Source organism: Tripterygium wilfordii, chromosome 17 (genome assembly GCF_013401445.1).
Source record: "Tripterygium wilfordii isolate XIE 37 chromosome 17, ASM1340144v1, whole genome shotgun sequence".
Lineage (NCBI taxonomy): Eukaryota > Viridiplantae > Streptophyta > Magnoliopsida > Celastrales > Celastraceae > Tripterygium > Tripterygium wilfordii.
Window position 1 is genome coordinate 9,704,130 of NC_052248.1, and position 16,020 is coordinate 9,720,149.

Here is a 16,020-nt window from a genome sequence, read left to right on the forward strand (position 1 = left end):
AAGGGCAGGGTCGCTTTCAAGAATCCATTTTAATATGGAGAACTGATTGAACCAAAAAAAACCTTCAGTCACCTAGCATCGTGGGATTCACCAATGATTAAGATCATCCAATCACCATTGGACCCGTGGAAAGAGCAAGAAGATTTTGTACTAATATTTTTTGATTTTGTAGATATTTTGCTATTATTTGAGTTAAAATCCAAGAGATACTTGTTGGTAATCAGGAGCGTCAGAAGAGTTATGTCTGAAAGACAATAGTTGTTTTATTTTATTCTAAAATAATTTGTTAGAGCATAGAAGAAGCTCAAGAGATTTCAGAGTTTACAGCCTTGCACATTTCTAAAATATTTCAAACACGTTTCTAGCAACTGCATGACAACCAGAGATCAGATCCTTGTTCGTCCTGCACTTTGAGCAAGAATAGACATTCCCATGTCCAAGCAAATAGGAGCAGTCAGGAAAGGCAACAACTAGCATATTTCCCTCAACAGCCGGCATGAGGCCTATTTTTAAGGAGAGTGGCAAGTTGCATACTCCTAGAGATATCATATCCACATGGAATAAGGGACACGACCTGAGACCTTGTCCATGATCCCCATTAATTTGAAGATGTTGCGGTTATGAAGAGTTTTGACCCATCAACTCAAGCAACAAGCAAAAAAAAAATTTCCCACAATAGAACATGTTAAAATCGTGCCAAAGAAACAAGAGATGATGGTCACCATTGAAGACCATAAAGATTATAAGAAGAAGAAGAGAAATGCACAATCACCCCACGTCAAACACAGATTCCGCATCTATAAATTTTACTGCTTTCTTAGCATGAATCCAATCTATTATCTTTAGCACATTTATTTACTTTCAAACCTCTATGGCTATAGCCTTCACGGCTATGTTTAGTTTTAGCTTGTAAAGCAAGCCCTCAATACATTCCAAGATGTATTCGCAGTTAAAGATTCCAATACATTCCAATGATGTGTTGTTTCTTTCTATTTCATCAATAGATATTCTTTCATCTTGGTGTTAGTCTTCTATCTCCTGCTTTTCTCATTGGGCACAAGTTAAATTTTAAATTCTTTTCCCGGAAGTCAATCTCGAACCATCAATTTTGTGTTCTCAGACTACACACAGGACTTTTGGTGACAAGTCAAATTCGATGCAATCTCATATCAAAATCTTTGGACTGACTGCAAATCCTAGCATACATGAACACACTTATCATCAACAACCCAAACCCCAAGTGTCAGAATCTATAGATCTCTTGTCCAGTGCAAAAGAGAGCAAGAAAGAACCAAACAAAGAGAGTATGATGTTAACAGTGATTGTCAATGTGACCACCATTCTCTTGCCATGGCAGGCATTATAATAAATCAGATGTGGCAATTATTTCTGAAGTTACATTTATATCCCATCAATATTGTGAGTTTCATTAATTTATTATGATGAAAGATTTTATGGTATTTGATAATATTTGTGTAAATAAAATATGTTAAAAAGAAGATATACATGAAGATGTGGGGTTGGATTTTATATTAGTTAATGTTAGATGATTATCTAATGAAACTAAAAATAGTGGTTTAGTTCATTAAAAGAGGGTGAGTGGGTTCACATGTGGAATTACCTGTCTCATTATTGTTTTGTATTATTAAATTAAATGTTAATTTATGTGGTGTTGTTTGAAAATTTAAGAAAAGTTGGAATGATTTGGGCACCCCTCTATAAGGTTTTGATTTTGACACCTCCTAAATAATGAATGGACAAAAATGCACCTCATCCACCATTTGAACAGCATCCACATCCACATAAGAGTTCAATTCCACGTATAATTCCTTCCTAATTCACTTGTCCAGGAACAGTGGCGGACCGACGTTGAGATGGGGTACTTGCCTCATTGATTTTTTGAAAAAACTTTTAGAGTACGTTCGGTATGGGGGTAAGAATTTAGAGGTATAATTTATTATCCATGTAAATGTTACAAGGATAATAATAATTATGGAGAATAATTGTTACCATTGTTTGGTTAAGAAGGGTAAAATTTACCCAAACATTCATTACTCTTGTTTGTTACAGCTATACATTACTGGTATAATACAATTACCCTTATTTGTTATTATTGTAATGAACCAAACTAGAAAAAAGTGAGATCATGTTTTTTTTTTTTTATTGTTATGACTATCATGTACCAAAATTTAAAAAATATGGATACATATGCATATATATACACACACAGAGACAGACATATATATATATATATATATATATATATAACAATTGTTAACAATTTCAACAAAATAATTTGATAACATTCAAATCCATGACAAAGATGTAACACAAGTTTTTTCCAATATCCAAATTCATCATTGGTAATTATCCAATATCTAAATTCAAGCATATAAAACATAACGCATAAGTTTTTTCCAATATCCAAATTCAAGCAAACCAAGCATAGCACATAAGTTTTTTCAAACATCCAAATTTAAGCAAATTAAATGTAGCACATAAGTTTTTTCCTCTAGAGAATCACTAAATCAAATCGAGCACCATCTTCACATAAAGGGTTTTCTCCTCCACAGAATCCATAGCATAGAAGTTTTCAGTATCTTCAAGAGTCATCTTCTTCATTGCCTGCACCACTTGCAATGTCTATAGACCTGGTAATTGTCCAATATCATATTTCAATTGTGCTCTATCTACAGGTTTTGAACCAGTAGTAAAGGCAGCTAGTATTTGAGAGAGTTGTTCATTCCCAATAGCAAAGGACGCCTCCACCTTGCTAGAAAGTTCAGCTTGTGAACTTTCTATCTCTTCTAACTTTCTCTTGTAAGCTGGTTTTCTTGATGAACTAGAAGTTGTAGTGGTTGCGGGAACTTCTTCATTGGGTGTAGCAATAGATTGAGAAACACGATCAGCAACAGTGGTTGCATTAGTCCCTATAGCCCTATCTTTGGCAAAAATCTCCTCAAACTTATCATACAATGTACAACCCCTTCGCAAAAGCATGACTCTACAAAGAACAAAAATCAACATTATTCTAAACAATTCCCTACATAATTACAAAAGAAAGCATTGCTAAACAAATTAATCATGTGTGTAATCAAGAATACTATTATCAAACCACTATAACCAAGCCTTTTCAAACAACTATAAATAATTATAACCAAAGAATAGAAGTGTACTCAATTATCAAATAATGAACTTCAAACAAAGACCAAAATTATAGAACTCAAGATAAAAATTAATAAAGGAAGTACCTTGACCCATTCATCAAAAACAGTCTTATCATCGGTCACCATCTTCCTTTCATCATCCCACCCAAAGCCACTTCCCTTTTCTTTGATTTCATGTATAGCAGTAAATTGTCTTTTTAAGTAGCCTAGTCTAGAATCAATGTTCTTCTCTGTAACATCGATGCTAGGAATTTTCTTCCTCATTTCTTGTAGCAAGTGAGCTACATACCCATTCTTGAACCCGTCTTCCCCTTTGAACTTGTTTTCTCGATGCATGGTGATCAATGCATTAGTCACACATTGGTCCTCTTCTGAATTCCATCTTTTCTTTGATCCTTTATCTGCACTCTCGGTGGCCATGCTTTGAAGAATTGTAGTTATTAGATCTGTCAAACTCTTGGTGTTTGAATTCAAGAAAAACAAGCCAAAAAGCATATCAACTACAGACAATATTCATGCATGAACAATAGTTTTCAATCAATGAACCTAACAGGTAATAGGCATCTAAGGGTCGAAGAGTGAAAGACTTCTAGTTGACTAATCATCATGTGTACTTAAAAAAATGGACTGAATAACAGTAAAATCGATAAACAAATAAACAATAAAGACAGATCAGAAAAAGGCCAACATTATAAACAATAAAGACAACCAGAAAAAGGCCAACATTGTAAGCAGCACAAGTGGCATACCACGTGTAAATCTGTGCATTCAACCCTTCCTGTACACTTTTCAAATCATTTCATCACTAGATCAACATGATTGTCTTATAATTCAATACAAATAAAGTACTCCTAACACGATGAAACAAACTTGAAGACTTAAAATTCAGTACAAATAAGGTAGTTCGAACACACTTTAAAGCAAATTGAAAGCCAAATTCAGTTGAAAAGTTCTAAGTTTGCACTCTATTAGCTCGCCAAGTATTGAACATCTCATTTGCAAGTTGATCCCTCCAAGCAGTCCACTCATTTGAAGGCTCAACAATTCCTATGTGTTCTCCCTGCTCATAATCATTCAGAAAAGTTTGCCCAAATTTTGTATCAAGCTGAGCTTCAATCGGATCAAACCTCATCTCTCCACGAAGCAGATTGTGGAGCAAACAACAAGCAAAAATTATGTCAGCGTGTGTGCTTATCCCATAGAATCAAGTGTTATGCAATATTTTCCACCGCATTTTTAACAATCCAATGCACCTTTCAATTATATTCCTTGTTGCGGAGTGTTTCATATTAAAGAATTCTTCTTTTGTCACTAGTTGACGTCCTTCTCTCCACTCATTTAGATGATACCTTTGTCCTCTATAAGGTGCCAAGAATCCATTACCATTGGTATAACTAGCATCGACTAGGTAATAATACCCTATACATGATATACAAATATTTCAGTAACACAATATCATAACATTAACAGTTTAGTATATTTTAGGAATGTAAGATCTTGCCATTTAGAATTTTTAGGGCGTAAACTAATAGCATCCCTTAAGATCCTACTATCAGCAGTAGACCCTTCCCAGCCTGGCAAAGCATAGACAAATTGCGTATCCCTTGTACAGACCAATAGCACATTGGTTGCTAGTTCACCTTTTCTTGTTCGATATTTTATTTTTGCACCTTCTGGAAGTCTCAACTTCATATATGTGCCATCTAAAGCTCCCAAGCAATTCTATTCAATCATAATATATGAATAAATAATCAAATGAACACATTTTACCTAGTCTCTACAAAATAATAAATATAGACTCTCTTACCTTAAACGACTTCCATCTATTGTCGGTGCAATTTTCAAGAACAGGGTCCGGGGTCTTTAGTAACACTTCATGCAGACGTAACACGCCTTGTAATACCTTATGAAACAACCTACTTATTGTCTCTTGGGAATGATGCCTTGTATTCTTAATCATCCTATTCCTTATATCATGTCCCTAAATGTTCAAGAAAAGTGCAACCATCTCTTCAACTAGCATGTTTTTGGTATCTTTAAGTCCTACCATGGTTCTCAACATTCCACACAATATGTAAAAAGTTGCTTGTCCATTCTAATTTGTTCAATGACAGCAACATCGTCTTTAAGAAGATCGTTGATGTTTTTCATTCCTTTGTCAAATAGCCTTTTGACAAAAGGCTTAGTGAGCATAAAGTATTTCTTCCTCTCTTGTATGAAGTACATGGATGAATAGTAGTACACCATCATCAAAGTTCTAAGTCTAACCCACAATGCTAATGCAAGTAAACCTTTTTGCCTCATAGTCAAAGGGAGACGAGCCATATCACGTCCAAACTAGAAAAATGACAAAAAGAAACACAATCTCTATAAAATAACCCAAACATATTCAGACCATTTACCTCTCATATCACTTATTACAGCTCACAAAATATTCCAGATAACAACTTACACATCAATGCAACAAACGACAATCCCAGAAAAAAAATTAGGGAGTGGTGTGCTCTGGACTGCAATAAAAGTTTTGTACTGCAATAAAAGTTTTGGCATCGAATGAGAGAAACAAAGAGAGGAAAGCGTGCAGGAGGAACGAAGAAATCAGTGCTGGGTTAAAGGGTAAGATTAAATCAGTGTTTTAACTGTTTTCAACCAAACACCAACTAACTGCTCATGTGATTTCTGACATTTGCATGTGGCTAAAGTTCAATGCATAGAACTAACTAATCATTCCCACCAGAAGTTACCAACCAGTTCATGAATGGTTGGCTTATCATAATAATAGACATCCAAATCTACAAAAACTAACTCAACTTTAACAAGATAGATTCACCCATATATCAAAGGGACTCAATCACTTTATTGCTTTGCAAAATCCCAAAGTGGGAACATGTCCCCATGTTTCAGGACTAAAAAATAGGGTTTATCTTATCCAAACGGACTTTATCTACGCAACCACATCAGAATCATTTGTTCCCTCTGTAACCCACAAAAACTTCTTCCCCATAAAAGAAAGCAAGCATCAGATTAAGTTTTGCTGTTTAACAAAGTTGATCAAATCCCTAAAGCAAAAGCATATAAAGAAGGGAAGGGGGTAAAAAGCAAAGCAAAGAGAATAGAAATAAAAAATTATCAGAGAAAAGAGAAATTCAGGCCATACCTAAAAGCTTCGAGGGAGAGGTTTAGGAATTCAAAGAGAGAAGAGGGCGCTTGCAATGAGGGAGACGAGTGTAGATCGTCGATCGAGCTTCTAGGTTTCAACGAGAGAGACGAGTGCAGATCGTCCGTCTACAGAGACAAGCGCAAATGTCGAGAGAGACGAGTGTAGATCGTCGATGGAGAGTTGCAACCAGAGAGAGACGTAACGAGAAAAAGTATTCCGTATGTGTGAGGAGTTTATTCAGGATTTAATTAAGGGGGTAATAGGTTAGAGTAAAACTTCCTATTACGTTTTATTACCCAGGTCCCTCCACCAGTAAACTTTATGTATAAAAAATAAGCTCAATTACTAAAATTTATTACAGGAGTAAAAGTTATACTGACATAACAAACACAAGTAAACTTAAAATTTAATTACCCTTGTAATCATTACACCCCATTACCCCTGTACCAAACGCACCCTTAGTGTATATACAAAAAGATATATATGACCCATTGAATTTTTTTAAATTACAAGGGCATATCTATTTTAAATTCATTGTTTACTCTTTCCTTCTTTCACTTTATCTGTAAACCAATGTGGGTATGTAAAATATAGACTTTGTCGTATAGTTCTTATAAATAAATTGTTGCATTAGAATCTCCAATAAATTTGAATATTGGACTCAGTTTCTTTTGTAATAGAAAATATATATTTAGTTACAAGGATCTCAACCAAAACATTTTAGGGCCTAATCCATCCAGTCCAATTGTGATAAATAAACATTCACAACATTACGACCCTTCACTTAGAACAATAGTAAAGAAAATTAAAAAGTCTATTTGCAAGAAATTTAAAAACTTTTCCATCCACAATATTACTGCTTCTGGATTGGAGAAATAAAGGAACCACTTTGATTGTTCAAGGTAGAATTCATCAAAATCATCCCATAACAAAGTTGATAACCCCATACTGTAACAAACCTAGAAAGAGGAAAAGGCAACTCTGAGAAAGTCCCTTCCATAAATCATCCTAGTTGATCCAACATCTAACACTATGACAACTAAGAACAATATTAGATAAATGCGTTCTTGGTACAAAAATCAAAAAACTAAACAAATGTCTTCTTAGTACAAAGACCATACTATTCCTGACAAATATCAGCACTTTTCATCATCCAGTTCTGCAAAGATAAACAAGTTACCCATGTATTGTGAATTACCTAATACAAGTCCAAATTTTATCTAAGTAATAAACAACATAATATTACCCGTGTATGAGCGGTAATCACTGGTCTCTTCATCATCTTGATGCTCTGTATTATTAACCGGTTGAGATGCACTGCACAAATCAAAATCAATCACTCAACAAAATATCACTAATGAACACATTTTGAAGATAAGCATATATTAGTAATTAAGGGACAATTTCTTTTGTCTTGTTTTTGCATTGATAAGTCGCAACCATTACAAATCCTACCCCTCGAAGTTGTAATTTCTTTACCTCCTTTAGCCTTTTTTCCACAATCTTTTGCTCGAACCTTTATAGAATCATTGTAAACTTGTTTTGAAGGAGTTACATTAGGTGTAGAAGATTGTCTTCCGTTAACAACCTGAGCTTCACAATTAACCTCCCCATCCAAACCTTGAGTATTATATGAACTGAATTTTTTTGCAGATTTTGTCTGTCAGGCATCGATTGATGTAGTTGTATCTTGCTGAAACCTGCGAATATGTGTCAACATAGAATTCCATAGGACTCAAACTTCTTGCAGCTATAAGTCATATGACTTGTTAACCTGTCCTCGATAACTTTTCTTTCACTTTTGTGGCTCCCTACAACACACTAAATTTTGTAGTGGCACAAGTTTCCCAAATCATGGTCAATTGTTGTCATATATGTCGTGCCTTGCCACAACTCATCTTGAACTTTGTAAAACATGGTCTATGTGTACAATTCAACCATTGAATTCTTTATTGCCCACAGTCTTAGTGACTGGTTGTTCATTGATGTATTTGTGATTTAGAGATAACTCTTGATGTCTTTGGTGTTCTAGAGCTCTATTAAATCTCACCATAAAATCCATCAATGTATTCTTTTTTCAAACATATTTCTTGAAAAATGCATGACAACCTTATGATCTTTGACAGCTAGCCATACCTGAAATAAACCACAAGAAAATTAAATTTATTGTCAAACATATGTGCAAATTTTTTATTATTTGTATGCAATATGGAGAAAAAATCTATACCTACAGAAAACGTATCATTAACGTACGTTGGTATCCACTTGAAACGAACATCTTACAATGTTTTCAAACACTCATTTGTAGACAAACCACTTTGCTCGATAACCTTTGCCCATTCCTAGTAAAATTCTTCTACAGTATTTGAATTCCAAATGCATTGTTGAAATTGTTGGTAATAATATCTTCATTTCACTGCATCTATCTTCTCTGAAAATTTATTCAAAATATGCCACATACATAATCTATGCAAAATAAAAGGCAGTATTTCAGCTATAGCTTTACTCATTGTAGGATCCTAATCAGTGATAATCATCTTTGGTGGACTTATTGGATTATCTGTTAACAATTGGTGCAAAAGCCATATGAAAGACTATCGTTTCATCACTCAAGAATGCACATGCCAGTAAGGTGATTTTTCCATGATTATTGACTCCAACAAATGGCCCACAAATCATGCCATAATGGTTAGTAATCATGTTCCCTGATTCCATATTGAATTTAAAATAGAAATCTGCATTTTTCTCTTTCAACTTGAAAATAACATTTAAGCATTATGTCCAGTGTATAATTTCATCTCATCTCGTTGAGTATTGTAAAAATCTATCTGTATGCACCTAATATTTTCTATACCTCCAAAATCTATCCCCATAATACTATATTGTTGATGAATCGATACATTTGCTGCATAAAATTATTGTGTCAATGCCTTCTTAGCATTTGACATGGAACGATGAGACCTTAGCATATGCACTTTTTTTGGTGTTGTAAGCACGTGATTATGGACTTCAAAAAATAGTGACACAATGAAACTTTGTTTCAAAGATGACTTCACAACAGCCAGCTTAGCCTTACATCCTTCTCTAGTTAAGCCTCATTTCCTAATACCATTGCATTTTCCCTCTCCTCGAGTCCCTTCTTCATGGCAAACAAATTCCTTCCTAATAACTTTGTGTTTTTATTGGTTGTCCACATCCGAACACTAAATTTAGCATTCCTCGCATATTCGTTGTAAAATTATTGTGCTTCAACTAAGGATTCAAATTCTTGCCGAACTTTTGAAAATTTTTCAAACCTAACTTGAGGAATATAAAAAAAATCATTCAACGAAGAAGAACTCACATCCATTTCTGATACTGGATTATCTCCCATAGACATGTCATTCGTAATTGATGAAAAACACACATTTAGAAAAACACAACTATCCAAGAAACTAACAAATTGAGTTCACTATCCAATAAACTATATAGACAACCCATATTGACAATACATATTGAGTTCACATTCCAGAAAATACTTAAGTATCCAGTAAACTAACAAATTTACCTCCCAAAAATCAAGAAATTTTTTAGTTCACTTTCGAATAACTACAGACAACAATAATGAACTTACAAATGGGTCTTCTTATGGGCATGCATCTGCGAGGGGAGGACATGAGCTGACTTGGGATTGGGTCTGCGATAGGAGTATAGGTCTGGGTTTGCACCAGGAGTGAGGATGGAGCTCGAGTGGGCCTGAGTAAGGATGAAGCTTGGGTTTGAGTCTTAGAGGAGTGAGGATGGAGCTTTGAGAGGGAAAAGGATGGAGCTCTGAGAGGAGAAGGAAGAAGGATCGGGTTAGGCTGCGAGATATAGTTATTTTCAGGTTTAAGTGGGTTGTTTCATTTCGGCCGTTGGATTGATCCAACGGCCGAAAAACGACAGCCCGTAAGTGTGTGTGTGTATTAATTCAGTTATAGGGGGGTTGGGTTGGGATGAGATGTCCAGCTACATTACACCATTAGATGCTTTTCTTTCTAATGCTTACCTGTGCTTTCCTGACTTGCCCTAGACTCACAAACAAACCAACTTTACACACATTTACAACTCGGGATGAAAGCGGTCGGGTCGAATCGGGCTCTAACATGCTCTAGTTTCGACTTCTTGTTATTCGGCACGTGCTCAAAAGGGCCTAACAAAACAGACCTTGGGCTCGGCTCGTGAGAAGACTAGAAATCCGAGCCCGACTCGTTGGAGCTTGATTTGAAGGCTTGCAACTCAAGCTTGTTTGAAGTCCGTCTAAACACCTAGCTAGGCAAATGTAGAAACTAAAAGCTATAGTTTGTACTTTGCACACTTAAGCCAATAGATACAAAGATATAGAAACTCATGCATTTCAAAATTAAGTTTATATTAAAAAACTACCCAATCACCTCCACCATGAAAGTTTCAATTGTACATGGTACGAAAATGACACATAGGTGTCAATTACTCTTCTACCTGCACTCAATATATCCTCTGAAACTACTATTGTGATGGAAATGACTAGAATATCATAGATCATTTTTGACAAAATACAAAACTGTAGATGATTTATCCTCCACCAACCTAAAGCACTACATTTCTCTCTCTCCTTGGGAATATCTATAAACATTCTCCCAAGTAAACATCCAAATCAGAATTATTGTATTATTGCAGGAGGAGCATGCAATTTTTTTTTTTAAAAAAAAAAATACATAAAAGAAGCAGAACTAAAGCTAACGCAATACAAGGAATGAAAGCCAAGCCTCATGACAAAGAACTAAAGAAGATTAAAGATAAGGAAATAAAAAAGTGCTACTCGAACCTCATAAGTCATTACTAATCAAAAATATTATTTCCAAACTCAAAGAGTCCAAGTCAAACCTTGCAAAGTTGCTATCAAAGTCTCATACAGTGTCTCAAAGGGGGGAGAAGAGATCGAAATAGAGGACAGTAAAAATCCTAGCCACTAGTCTCTCATACATCGTTTCTAACTTTCATAATCTACAGTATATTGGGCATTTCTGAATTTATATATTATTATATACTTAGGATGCGTTTGATAAACAATTTCTAGTAACATATATACTACTTATTGTCTTGTCAATCAACCATTTTACACTCACAATTTATATACAATAAAGATAGGGTTGAAAATGGGCCGGGCCTCCCGCGGGCAGCTCACGGGCGGCCCTGTTTAGGCTCGGCCCGAGCTCGGCCCGTAAGACAAAGGGGCTGAGCTCGGACCTAATGGAAAGCTCATGTGATATTTAGGGCCAAGCCCGAGCTTGGAGAAGGCCGGCCCGTAGGCTCTCGGGCCTGTATATATATACACATATGTATATCTATATATTAGCCCAAATAGATTTCCCATTGTTTAAGCCCATCCAAGAAGCCCTAATTCCCTAAATCCATAATCTTTACACTAACCATACCATGGGCTCTGGCCTTGTAAGGCCAATTGCTCCTAATCTCCTATACGAAAAAAATTCTAGCAGAGAGAACGAGAGTTGAGAGAGCAAATCGAAGTTCGCAATCGCCATGTATATTGAATGAGAGCAAAGGAACCTCTCTCGTCTTCTCTGATCTGTTTTCTTCGACTGCACGCCAATTGCTTGAGCTCTTATTTCTCGGCCTTTTATCAGGTATTTTTTCTTCCGATCTTAAACCCCTTTTTTAATTTTGGTACTTTTGTGTTGAACAAAAATACCTAGAATCCACAAAGACGAAAAAAAGGGGTTACAGTGGCAAATGCCTCCGACAGAGAAGGATCGGATCCGATTATAGTGGCAAATGCCTCCGACGTAAGCCACTTTGGTTACTTTCAGAGGTCAAGCGTCAAGAAGTTTTGTGTCTCTGTTGTGGTTGGGTGTTTGATTTACGGATCTGTTTAGGATTTGTCGGTTCTTTTGTATTTGGGGTTGGGAGTTCCATTTTTAATGTTTCGTTGTTGCTTCGTGTTTAGGATTTGCATTGTAGTCTTTGTGGATTTTTGTAGCTTTTTGTCTATGTACCGGTACCTTTATCATTCCCTGGTGGAAAATGCTAGTAGTTTTGAATTCTATGTTTTTTATTCATGTAGTTTTGAATTCGTGGGTGCCGTTTCTTGGAAGAATTGTGATATTTACTATTGGGTATTAACTCACTCAACCTTTCATATTTTGTTTGGCTACTGTGCCATTTTATTGTGATGGCAACAAAGTCCATTCCTCCTCCCCTGGCAATTAAATCAAGATTATCTACAGTCTACTAGCACTATTAAATAATCTGGTGGTGGTGGTACATCAACTCAGTACATGAGTTGGTAAAACAATGTAACTAAATGTTGTGTTTGCCTAGTCTAAAAGCTAACTAGTTTTGTTTTGCCTTGTCTTATTAGTTTCAAAAAGTCCAGCTGTTTTGTTTTGACATTTTTAGCAAATAATTTGGCTCTTACCGACGCTAATCAAAAGCGAACACACAGTGTCTATATATGTTTGTATGCCATCTAGTTGTGACATGTTTCTGGTTATCACGCAAAAACTGTGGACGCAAATCTTTTCTTTGTGTATTCTTTCTTTGTCTGAGAAGAGGGTAAAAGTAGATTGCTGGACAGGTTGAGAGTTTGAACTAGGGAGAGTAAACAAAGCCATTTTTATGGCTAGAGCTGCAAGGCTGCAAAAGACTACAACACTCTGTAATCTAGGAGTGTCCGGGTCTGTTGTAGTATTGTAGATGAACTACAACAGTAAAATCACCTATAATTTTTTTTAGGAATGTGTTTTTGCTATTCTTTGATACTACAACAGTAAAATCACCTATAATTCAAGCTAGCTAGCTAACAATATGTTTTTGCTATTTTTTGAAACTCTTCTATTTCAGGATGGAAGTTGATGGTGTGATTACCCCAGAAGAACAGCCCGTGGGTGTGACTATGGATTTGGAGCAAGAGCAAGAACAACAAGAGCATGAGGAAGACGAAGTGGAAAATGAAGATCAGGAGGGAGTTGAAGAGGGAGTTGAAGAGGGAGATGGGGGAGGAGAAAACGAAAACGAAGAAAGTTTAGAGATTGATAAGAAAAGAAAGAGAAGGAGATCCGCGGTTTGGGATGAGTTCGATGAAGTAAAAGGAACAAACAAAATGCAATGCAAACATTGCAAGGCACAACTTCAAATCAGTGGTGGCATGACATCTCATTTCAGGAGACACTTAAAGGGATGTGCAAGAAGGATGACAAATCAAAAGTCTCAAAAGATATCGGGTTTCCGCTCGGGTAAAATCACTAGTGAGACATCTCCTCATTCTACTTTTATATATGATTATAAGAAGGTCAGAGATAGTATTGCACATTTTATTCTCATGCATGAGCATCCATTCTCTATAGTGGAGCAAGAGGGATTTAATCTTATCATGAAGAATAGTTCTCATGAGTATATACCATATACTCGTATCACTGCGCAAAGTGATTGCATGGAAGAGTATGATAAAGAAAAAAAGAAGTTAAAGTCATTACTAAAAAATGTCAACAAATAGAATACATGGTTGTTACTGGGCACTTTATTGATGCTAATTGGAAATTGCAGAAAAGAGTACTTAACTTTGTGGATATACCACCTCCACGAGATGGTGTTGATATTGCTGATGCTTTCTTCAAATGCATGACTGAGTGGGGAATTGAAAATAAAGTTTATTCTTTGTCTGTTGATAATGCTTCTTATAATGATGTGGCAATTAGAACTTTGAAGAACACATTTCTTAGAAATAAGAAATTGATACTTGATGGACAGTTGTTTCATGTTCGTTGCTGTGCATACATTCTGAATCTTTTAGTTCAAGATGGAATTGCTGCCATTGATGATGTGATTTACAATGTGAGGGAGAGTGTCAAATGTTTGAAAAATTCTGAAGCACGATTTTTGAAGTTCACTGAAATAGTTAAGCAATTGCAACTACCTGCTAGGAAGCTGATTTTGGATGTTCCAACACGGTGGAACTCTACTTTTGAGATGTTGTCACTTGCTTTGAAGTTTAAGGATGCATTTTTTATTTTTAAAGAAAGGGAACCTCTTTATCATAATTTACCAACATAGGAAGAATGGGAGAGAGTAGAGAATGTATGTCAAATCTTATCTGTGTTCAACACAATCACTAATCTCATATCGGGAAGTGACTACCCAACTTCCAATTTATTTCTTTCTGAGATGTATCGAGTGAAAGAAATTTTACAAAAGAGAGCAATGGATAACAACATATACATCAAAGCTATGGTTGGGAAAATGAATGCGAAGTTTGAGAAGTATTGGGGTGAGTGCAATTTATTGATTTCGATTGCTGCTGTGTTAGATCCACAGTGTAAAATGAAGTTGATTGAATTTTGTTTTCCATTGATTTATGAAAAGTTCGAAGTGATATACAATATTGAGAAGGTCCGTGGAGCTTTATATGAAATGTATGAGCAGTATGCAGCTAATTTTGCCTCAACCAACGAGGAAGGTAGTAGTCAGAGATCATCTAAATCCCAGGGAGATGATGTTGGTTCTAGCTCTACAGTTGATATTAATTCTGGATGGTCCAAATTTGATGAGTTTGTAGACATGACTGAAAATGCTCCCCCTACAAAATCTGATTTGGATGTTTACCTAGGAGAAGTTGTTTATAGATGTTCTCAAGAAGAAAGAAGAAAATGGAATGCTTTAGGTTGGTGGAGGGTAAATAGCCTAAAGTATCGTATTTTGTCAAAAATGGCTTCAGATGTTCTAGCTATTCCCATCACAACAGTAGCTTCAGAGGCTACATTCAGTGCAGGTAGTAGAGTTATCGACACATATCGAGCTAATTTAGCACCAAAAACTGTTGAAGGTTTGATGTGTGGAGGTGATTGGATACGAAATCTTCATGGGTTAAAGAAGAAATCGCGCAAGGTGATTATTTCATTTCATATCACTTAACTTCCTATAATATTAAGTTTTAAAACCTCACATTTTAGATTGATGATTGTTTTTTTCTTTTTTTTTATTTGTTTGCAGAAAGAAGAAAATGATGAAGAGTTTGTTCTCAATGTTCCATAAAAGTTAGGTGAGTGTAATACTATTAGATTATGTTCAATATTTACAAATTTTGATTCAGACATAAAAGCATTTTGTCATGCATTGAAAGTTAGTTTCTAAACACAAGTATATCTATGTCTTAATTTCTAAACACAAGTATATCTATGTTCTTTGTTAGTTTCTTATTTACCCAAATACTATTGATTTTCCCCTTTTCTTGCCTTCGACTATCTGATCTCAAGTCATCAATTCAATATGATAGTGTTTGCAAACTAGGGTGCAACCATGCAGCCATGGGAGAGGGTAGAGAATGGGAGAGGTGGTGTTTGATTTACTGATTTCCTTTTCCCAAATAGAATTTCCATCACAGGTTATACTTTATCGATTGATTCCTGTGACAATGCATAGGTTGATTGACATGGACCATGTTACCAAATTCACTTGGTTAATTGATACTTTGCTACTTGCTAGGTTGGAGTTTCGGAAGTTATAGAGTTCATTTCAAAACATGGAGATTCAAGCTGCTTACAATCAAGAAGGATTGTTGGAGTTTCATTACAGATTTTGTTATTGTTTATGAAGCATTTGACTCGTATATTATTTTGGAGTTTACTTACGGATTTTATGTAATGTTGGTTGCTATTGTAGTAATTTTACTTGTATTAA

The 16,020-nt window shown here is 35.5% G+C and overlaps 1 protein-coding gene across 5 annotated transcripts; it reads left to right on the forward strand.

Annotated features, from left to right (window-relative positions):
• Positions 1 to 11,760: 11,760 nt before the first annotated feature.
• On the forward strand, positions 11,761 to 16,020 carry LOC119981739 (zinc finger BED domain-containing protein RICESLEEPER 2-like). Of its 5 annotated transcripts, none has more exons than XM_038824852.1 (5): positions 11,761 to 11,972; positions 13,189 to 14,611; positions 14,707 to 15,228; positions 15,334 to 15,382; positions 15,826 to 16,020. In XM_038824852.1, exons 2-4 carry the CDS (start codon positions 14,588 to 14,590, stop codon positions 15,373 to 15,375), a joined length of 588 nt encoding a protein of 195 aa, XP_038680780.1. In that variant the 5' UTR covers positions 11,761 to 11,972; positions 13,189 to 14,587; the 3' UTR covers positions 15,376 to 15,382; positions 15,826 to 16,020. The 5 variants fall into 5 exon arrangements, 3 of the variants coding, with proteins under 3 accessions (XP_038680780.1, XP_038680779.1, XP_038680778.1); XR_005464244.1 differs by adding an exon at positions 15,617 to 15,724 and having other exon boundaries at positions 11,762 to 11,972; positions 13,189 to 15,228; XR_005464243.1 differs by having other exon boundaries at positions 11,762 to 11,972; positions 13,189 to 15,228; positions 15,334 to 15,724.

Coding starts and splice junctions, on each gene's coding strand:
- LOC119981739 (XM_038824851.1), top strand. CDS start 14,509: ATGTATCGAGTGAAAGAAATTTTACAAAAGAGAGCAATGGATAACAAC. Junction 15,229..15,333: donor TAAAGAAGAAATCGCGCAAG/GTGATTATTTCA, acceptor ATTTGTTTGCAG/AAAGAAGAAAATGATGAAGA.